The 9,353-nt window shown below is 41.7% G+C and overlaps 1 protein-coding gene across 1 annotated transcript in view; it reads left to right on the plus strand.

Moving 5' to 3' along the window:
* Positions 1-8,332, plus strand: part of LOC116695357 (uncharacterized) — a 13,717-nt gene extending 5,385 nt beyond the window's left edge. Inside the window, exons 4-6 of the mRNA XM_032525574.1 lie at positions 484-606; positions 3,167-3,307; positions 5,238-8,332. Of these exons, the coding sequence (XP_032381465.1) occupies positions 484-606; positions 3,167-3,307; positions 5,238-5,305 (332 nt within the window). The 3' untranslated portion in view covers positions 5,306-8,332. The remainder of the gene's footprint in view (positions 1-483; positions 607-3,166; positions 3,308-5,237) is intronic.
* The last annotated feature ends 1,021 nt before the right edge of the window (positions 8,333-9,353 follow it).

The raw sequence follows: 9,353 nt of genomic DNA on the forward strand, positions 1-9,353 counted from the left end.
TAAATTAAATCCAGAAAGTCTCTCGTCTCCTCGTCCGTCCACCTACATCTGTCTTTGTTGCCCCCCCCCCCATGAGTGCAGACAGAGAGGAAATACTGGCGGAAATTAAAGAAAACTTCTTCTTCTTCCTTTTGTGGCAGGTTGCAACCATAAAACGACCTAAAACTTAATCACAATTCATTATTTGTTCAGTAAATAACGTTTCCATCGGCGTTTATCACATAAGACGAATATAATCAGGAGAAAATCTGATGAGACGAATGTATTTCCTTTGAGTCGATATTCATGAAATTCCATCTTATTTTACTGTTTTCCAGAAGACATTTTTTATTCAATATCACTTAATTCGGATAAAAACGTGTGGATGGAAACACAGCTACAGATTGTTGTTGTCGTCAGTCACTTTAACACATAAACACGGGAAAACAGGGTCCAGGTTGAAAAAAACAGTAGTTACCCTTGATCTCTCCTGCATCCTTCCAGGTGGTGGCGACAACTCCACTCTTCTTCCGGGTGGCATCGTTGGCATCGTCATCGGCGTCATCATCGGCATCGGCGTCATCATCGTCGTCATCCTTCTTGTGATCTGGAAGCGTAAAATGAGCTGTAAGCATTGTTTAATTTTTTAATTAATTAATATTTAATTAATAGGTAAACTGTCAAATTAGTGATCTGCTCTTCTCCGGCTCCTATTCCATCAATCTGCTTTTCTTATCATGGGCGACCTTTTGAATCTTCCTCAGCGGGATATGTTCTGCCCAGACATCTCAGTTCAACAGTAATTATTACATATTAAGCAAGTTACCACGTCATTGTGACTTTCAGTAGCTTTAGCCATACCTGAATTATGAAGCTGCCAATTTTGCCAATTCTTAGCTTTTCTTTCAGTCCGTTTTTAGTGTTAACCCTCATGTTGTCCTCATGTTGTCCTCATGTTGTCCCCATGTTGCCCCCATGTTGTCTTCATGTGTCCCATGTGTCCCAGGTTGTCCTACAGTTGTCCCATGTTGTCCCCCATGTTGTCCATGTGGCTTCATGTTGCCTCATGTTGTATCAGTTTTCTGTGTGTTTTTTATTTGTCTTCTCTTTTACCTAATGTTGTCCTCATGTTGTCTCATGTGTCACTCATGCTTGTCCCCAGTGTTGTCCTCTGTTGTCCTCATGGTGTCTATATCAATGTTCTTTTTAATTCCCAAAAACATGATGATTCCAACGCTCTTTGCCAAGTACAAATCTCTACTTTCTTAATTTTGGGTTATTCAATTTTATACGGCTTGAAAACAAATGGAGTGTTTTGAAATAGATTGAGGAAAGTGACATATTCCAGTCTGTGATATCATCAACATCCATTCCTTTAATTTTAGTCTCAATAATTCCTAATTTCTGCTTTTCTAACTCAAACATTAGGTATAATTTCCTATAAATGAGGTTTATTGACCATAAATTCCAAAAATAACTGTAAAACTAAAGTTAATAAGTTAGTGTTACGTAGTGTTAAACATCAAAAAAAGTGACAAACATAAAAAAAGCATCAAAAGTGTTGACAAATGGGACAAAAACGTAAGAAAAAGTGAAAAATATTGATAAAAAAGCCTCAATAAAAGTGTTAATTTTTGATTGGAAGAACACACAAGGGTGATAGAGGGTTTTCATGACGCGGCATCAGACCGGAGGTCGCCGTGTTGGAGGTACTCCGCATCACAACAATGCACAGGCACTGAAGTAGATCCCGAAGGTTGTACCAACGGGTCAGACCGAGATAAAACCTTTGGAATATTACCCAAAAGTTATTAAAAACCAGGGAGAGGAATGGCTGAGGTTATCAGAGGAAAGGAGGCGCTTGTCGTTGGCAAAGCTCAAACTCACTCAGGTGGTGTAGAGAGCAAACTGGGGCTCTATGAAATGAAAAAATACAAATACCTTGAGTATCGCAATGATGTCACACAGTTAAGGTTAGGTTGATTAAAGACGTTATTGCGTTACTTCACAACACAACAGTCGACCATTACTTGGTACTGCGTCTCCCCCCCCCCCCCCCCCCCCCCCCCCCACACCGTCTGGTTATAGGCCTCCTGACCTTCGTAGGATTTAAGGTCTGACGCTGTGTGTGGGCTCGGAGAGAAAAGCAGGTGGTTGACTATATTGGGATATGCAAATGAAGGAAGAATCACACAGGAACGGGTCGCCATGGATCTGAGACGAGGGAGCCGACTCGTAGGGATCTGCACCGCCAATAAACTGTAATTTCTCCAGATATCGCGCCTTTTCTTGTGGTCCAAGTCCGTCCCCACATGTCTTTGCATCTTGGACACTTTTCTGTTGTTTAGACTTAAAGTATCCAAAGTGCCGAATACTCCACGTACTGCGTTCACTTTACACCGAGTACCTCCAACATGGCCAGAACGTGACGTCGGTGAAGACCCTCCAAACATCGTCTGACTCGGGGAAAGCTAGGCTTCCACCATCATGCGTTGTCTTTGTGTGAGCGCTCCATGTTTGACATTCACAAAAATGTGAGTGATTGAAAAGGTTTGGAGCAAATAATCTGGTGTCTGAGCAGTGCTGGATGATGTGTTGATAGGAATCCGCTTGACACTGTTTCTTGATTATAAAAGGTTTATTACATCAAAGAATACAATATCAATACAAGCTCTGCAGAAGCTAGGAGAGTGTCTCTGCCAATGTAACACTCTGACTCCCAGCTCCTTCATCATGGTTTATATAGGGGGTCTCTGTCCAAAGGAATGCGGTTGAAAGTTCATGCTAGGAGCCCACAGATAGCGTAACCAATAGAGCTATCAATCATAGTCCCCTGGGGTCTTCTACCGGAGGTCCCCTTTCACCAAGTCTTCCACATCTGGTTCAACTCCGAGGCCCCTTCCTCTAAGATAAGCAACCTTTAGACCATTACATTTCATGGCTGCATTTCACTATCTGGTTTGAATTTGGTGATGTTGAGATATTACAAAACCTTTTTTCCCCTTTAGGAAGTTACACCCTTTATTGGATATTGATCTGGGCGTATCTTTTCATTTTGGTCAACAGTATCACATCTGAGAGGAAGTATCAAAGCGTTGTAGAGGTCATTGGACAGTAGACAACCTAAGCTAAACATTGGGAAGACTTTGCCTCTCCTCCACATCATTCCATCCTCTTCCTCTTTCAGCTGAAGGTTGTGACGGGATGCGTTCCTGGCCGTTCCCTTTCCCACGCCCTCTCTGCTGTCCCCCTGCTGGGGAAGCTGTTCGGCAGAGCGACCCAGATGATCCGGCGCCTCCCACGGAGGACCGAAGAACTGGAGACCAAGGTAAACCAGATGATTATGAGGGTGTAATGTTGGAGGGTATGGGAGCATAGTCTCATCAACCAAGCTGGAAGCTAGGGCTGGGTATCCTTCAAACATTTCCGGTTGTTAAAAAAGTTATTACCAAAAGACGACAGTTTTACTTGCAATGAGCCGATACGCTGCAAATGGGTTACAGAAGATCGACTGGATAACAACTGTTAGTCTTCACTCACACAATCCCCCTCCCACCTCTATGCCTCGAACAGCTGCCCTCTCAAATCTCATTAAAAGTCTACGTGAATTTTCAGTTCAATTTTATTTTTATCTCATTGCGCTTTCCATAAAGAGCAGGTCTAGACCGGACTCTGGGATGTTATTTATCTCCCAGGTCTTTCCATAAAGAGCAGGTCTAGACCAGGACTCTGGGATGTTATTTATCTCCCAGGTCTTTCCATAAAGAGCAGGTCTAGACCGGACTCTGGGATGTTATTTATCTCCCAGGTCTTTCATAAAGAGCAGGTCTAGACCGGACTCTGGGATGTTATTTATCTCCCAGGTCTTTCCATAAAGAGCAGGTCTAGACCGGACTCTGGGATGTTATTTATCTCCCAGGTCTTTCCATAAAGAGCAGGTCTAGACCAGGACTCTGGGATGTTATTTACAGAAACCTTTCAGTTCACCAACAGTTCACCAAGAGCAAGCACTAGGACACAGAGGCAAGGAAACACTTCCTTTAAGAGACAGAAACCTGGAGCAGAGGGGAGGAGAGGAGAGGACAGGAGAGGAGGAGAGGAGGGAGAGGAGAGGAGAGGACAGGAGAGGATTGCTGCATGTTGTTGTAGTTGTTACTCGTCTCCACTAGAGGGCAGCAGACGTCAAGGGTGGATGAGCCTCTTAATGCCCTCTTACCCGGGCTTCTTGGGCTTTTTTAGGTCTTTATCTGACAGGACATGTTAGACATGAAGGGGAGATAATACTTGGCAAAGAGCGTTGTGTGGAATCAATCATGTTATTTTGGGGAATTAAAAGAACATTGATATGGGATGGTGAGGGTTAAGACAACTCAAGGGTTAACATAAAGGCTTCAGTGAAGAGAACGGAGAGCATTAACACCTGTTTTACACCGTCTATGTCTAATACTCACAGAAGAAAGTAGCAGCGTTTGTGATGCAGTCAACTCGTAAAATTAAATGAGAATCAAAGTCATTATTTAAAAAAAACAAAAAAACAAAAATCTATCAGAAATATGGATTTCTTTCAACTAGATTGTCCAAACATAACATGGATGATTCCATATGTTCTTCAGGTAACATTAATGATTACTTTCATTGAATATTTTGGGTGTTTTATTTAATCTTATAGAATCTGAAATCTTTTTTTTCTTTTTTTAATGGTTTCAAAACCGTATCGGGACTAAACTCCACCCATCTGAGATCCACTCAACATCCTCTGATCTTAACTATCACTCAAAATAATTCATAATTTCTGATCATTTCTAACTTGACATAAATGAGGTTTGTTGACCATGAATACCCAGAATAAGTGTAAAACCTGTTATTAAACCAGCTCAGGTTTTTTTTTTTTTTTTTTGTGTCAAAAGCTGGAAAAAGTGAGAATTAAATCAGAAAAAGCGACAAAAAACTTTGGAAAAGCACAAAAAAATATTCATTTTCAATTTTGACCTGGAAGGACAAGTTCATGGTGAAAGGGGAGACAACACGAGGGTTAAAAGTGAGACAGAAGATCGTGTCCAGGGTTTAATGAGCTAGCCAAGGGACTGAGATCTCTTCACATTCAAAACTCTAAAAAATAAAAAGCCAACATGTGTTGTGTGCACGCTGGTCTTTGACCCAGAACCACAGCTGGTTTTGGAGACTGATGTGTGACTGATGATGAACTTTGGGGTTTCATTATCTGCATTTTAAACTATTTTTGCCGTTTCTTCCCACAGACAACAGAGCGAACGAGATTCAACTGGAAGACAGGATCGTGGACCCAAACCCTCCAGGAGATCCGTAGTCTTACGTCCAGTCTACGGCAAGTCTCCCAACGACTTTCTGAGGGATTCCACTGCCGACTAATGTTCAAAATCTGAATGAAACCCGGAGAGTCTCACTAGAGTCCAGATCTTTGATTGCTTTAAGGTCGTAAAACTCCGTTTGTCTTTTCCCTTCTGGAAACCAGACAAAATCAAACGTGTTTTAATATAAATTAAGTTTTAAGTCTTAATAGTGAAGTTAAAATCATGTGAACGTGGTCAACAACCAATGGGTGCTCATACAAACCACCTCCACCATCTGGCCCCCTCACGGCCCCTCAGATCCACCTAAGCCGGTCTCCTCTGCACCCACAAGTCCAAACTCCACAGTTTTGGGGATTGAGCCTTCTCCAGAGCAGATCCCAGGCTCTGGAACCCCCCTCCCCCAAGAGATTCTTGAGTCCCTCACTATCTTCCAGTCCCCCCTTAAGACCCATCTCTTAGCCTACCCACGCCCCCCCCTCCCTTCTCATCTGGTTTTATTTTATTTTATCCATTGTCCGTTGTTTTTAGTGTCTTCCTGCCCTGTAAAGTGGCTTTGAGTCGGTGAAAAGCGCGAGATAAATTCAATTTATTATTATTATTATTATTATTGTTCTCAAAGTCTGATCCAAGTCTCCTAGTGTATGTTAGGCTTTACCTTTAAATCACCTTCCAGGTAAACAAGCTCAGGTGAAGCTTGCTGCGCTGCCCTGTTATAACTGTGACAACAAAAACAGCTGTAGCCAATCATCCTCAGGGTCAGAAACAGGCTTATTTCAGGTTAGTTCTCACTCCGGCTGGGTGGTGTAAGCGGCAGCTACACCTCAATGAATGTTGGGCCCCTCCGCCCAGCGTTGGTGTTCACATACGATGAATCCGCCCGTCTGATTGCTGAGTGAAGCCGCCAACACGTGCTCCGCGATATCCAACTGCTCTGGCTTTTATTTTAACCCTTATGTTGTCTTCCCGTCAACCATGGAGACAAAAATGGTTTTTTTTAACACAATTTTCGCCTTTTATTGACATTTTTTAATCACTTTTCCAATGCTGTGGGTGCTTTTTTATGTTGTTTTTCAAAGTTATTTGATATTTCTAATGACGCCATGACAAAGGCAAAAACATTTGTCATTAAAAAAACTGAAAACGGGTCACAGTTGACCCGAGGACAACATGAGGGTTAATATTAGGGAGAGCGGTTGGATTAGTTCAACTTTGACCTCGATGCCAAAGACGTTTCAATGTGCAATTACTCCACCTCGCTGTCTTACCTCGGATCGTTAATAGGCGGCTTTGACCCTTGTGTTGTCTTCCCGTCCACCATGACCTTTTTGTCTTTCCGGGTCAAAATTTGGGCATTTTTTTTTCTATGCTTTTGACCCTTTTTAAAACGTTTTTGTCTAACTTGTTTTTCCATTTTATTTATTTGACATTATACCCTTAATTTTTGTTTAAAAAAAGAAAGAAGAAGAGAGCCTAAATTATGAATTATTTTGCCTGATGGTTAAGATCAGACGACGTATCGTCAGGATTCTTTAAATTTAAAAAGAATTTCAATTGCTACGAAACTGAATAAAAACAGCCCAAATTCAATGAAAGTAATCGTTAAATTTACCAAAGATCATGCATGTAACCATGTTATTTTTTTGGGCACTTCTGATTTTAAAAAACTTGGAAAACGGGTCATATTTGACCCCGAAGACAACACAAGGGTTAAAGGTCAAGCCAAGGTCATTTTACATGTAAAGTTAAAATGATGCAGAGGAGGGAATGTTTAAATGTTTTACAGAGAACTAGGGATGTCCCATTCACAAGTATTGGATCCGAGCCATTAGCTCTGTTATTTAGGCAAATACAAGTACTGGACCGGGACTCTGTGAATTCTGGATCAGGGACCAGAACCGCTAACCGGGACATCCCCGCTGAAATCTTTATAGAATCAAGAACATGTGCAATGTGCTAAACACTTAAAGTCACACTACGTTTATAAAGGGACACTCCCCCTATCTTAACGCTGTAGCCTAAAAGGTGTGTGTGTGTGTGTGTGTGTGTGTGTGTGTGTGTGTGTGTGTGTGTGTGTGTGTGTGTGTGTGTGTGTGTGTGTGTGTGTGTGTGTGTGTGTGTGTGTGTGTGTGTGTGTGTGATCACTCCAGTTCTGAAGTCTTTACACTGGCTTCCTGTGCCTCAAAGAATTGATTTCAAAGCACTCTTGCTAGTTTATAAATCACAAAACAGTTTAGGGACATACATTTGTGGTCTTCTACTACACTACGACCACTCAGGTGGTCTGGGACAGGTCTGCTTTTTGTCCCCAGAGTCAGAACTAAACCTGGGTGGTATTTAAATGGTTGCTCATTACTTTAATTTCTTCTACTGCACTGGAACTTTTATTCTTGTGTTTCATCTTGTTTTCATTTGTTTTTTAACTGTTTTTGGGGAAAGCACTTTGAATCGGCCTGTAACTGAAATACCTCGCACAAGCAAGCATCAAAATTATGCACATGAACTGTAAGAGTTCAGTTACTGACCAAATGTGCCTGTTACACACACATAAGGAAGTAGAAATGATTTTATATTGCCAGTATTAACTTTATTTTGAAGGAATGGAACAGCGTAAAGCTGAGGAATATGTGAAGGAATTGTTTTTAGAGATTGCTCCTGTGGTGTAAAATTGAGGTAACATTGTCTTGTAATTCATACATTTGTATATATTTTTTATCTTGCACTGCTGACTGCAGAGGCAGTTACCTGTTCTGCATAATAAAGTGACAATGATGAAGACAACCAACGTGGATCTTAACCTTCGTATTTTATCCGAGTCAAATTGATCCATTTCTAATTTTTACAAGAAGAAAAATGGTCCAGGTTCCATGTTTTCTACCTGAAATTCGGTTGCTTTTCCGTATTTCCTGTGATTACAAATGTTATTCCTGATTTCATGTAAACATTTATTCTGGATATTTTGACCACGTATATGTTGTTGCCATCGTGTGATTTTTTTAATTCATTGAATATTGATAACCTTATGACAGTCAAACCTTGATATGTTGTCACTTCCAGGTTAATAGTGTGCTAGTAGAGACTGATGCATTCCCTAAACATAGATGTTATCTCAACTGTTGGAAATGGAGATAAAGACGATATTTGTTAATAGATTATGAAGTAACATTTTCTTTCAGAATTGTTCATAAAACCCCAAATAAGTCTCGGGTCAATAAAACCAGAGTTAATATGCACGTGAATGAAGAAATCTGTATGTTCACGTCTTCATTCCTGATGATGATGCTGGTTGGATTCGGGCCCTCAGATGTAAAAAAAAAAAATGTAATTGATGACCCCTGACCTCGGTCTAGGTGTTAATTATGTACATTGGCGGCTTCCGGCTGGAACACCGTCAAGATGGCTGCTCGGTAGAGAGTCTCCCCAGACAAACGGAGAAATTATTGATTTACTCCCATTCGGCTGAGTAATATTGCCTTGCGAAAGCCGGGTTAGAGGGGGTAAGAGACAACAAAGCCCCAACGACTAGTAATTAGAAGAGGGAGAACGAAAATTTCACAAACAGGTCCAGCTAACGAATCGTAGCCTAAGCTAATAGGACGGATGGTAGCCTGGAAATTTTTTTAAGAAGAACTGAGAGGGTTTCGCCAGGAAAACCAAGGAACAACTCTGACTATTAAAGAGGAAATACGAAAAGCGAACGCAAGGATAAGGAAGTAGAGGAGCGGTTGGAGAAGACGGAGGAGCGAACCCAGAATAGGCGGAAGTGTTAGCAGAGCTGTAAGCTACCGTGAGTATGAAGAAGCTGGTTGACCTAGAGAGCCGATCCAGGAGGAGAATGTCAGGATCTATGTGTTCCAGAGGGGGCTGAAAGGACTGTGAATCCATGGTTGCATGGTGGAAACTTTACTTAAAGAGGGTCTCGGTCTGGAGGACAGCGGGCCAGACATGCAGATTGAGCGGGCGCACCGGGCGCTGGGGTCGCCGCCACTGGAGGGAGCGCCGCCACGGTCTATCGTCGTAAAGTTTCTGAGTTTCAAATATAAGGAA

This window comes from Etheostoma spectabile, chromosome 9 (assembly GCF_008692095.1).
Source record: "Etheostoma spectabile isolate EspeVRDwgs_2016 chromosome 9, UIUC_Espe_1.0, whole genome shotgun sequence".
In the NCBI taxonomy this organism is placed as follows: Eukaryota; Metazoa; Chordata; class Actinopteri; order Perciformes; family Percidae; genus Etheostoma; species Etheostoma spectabile.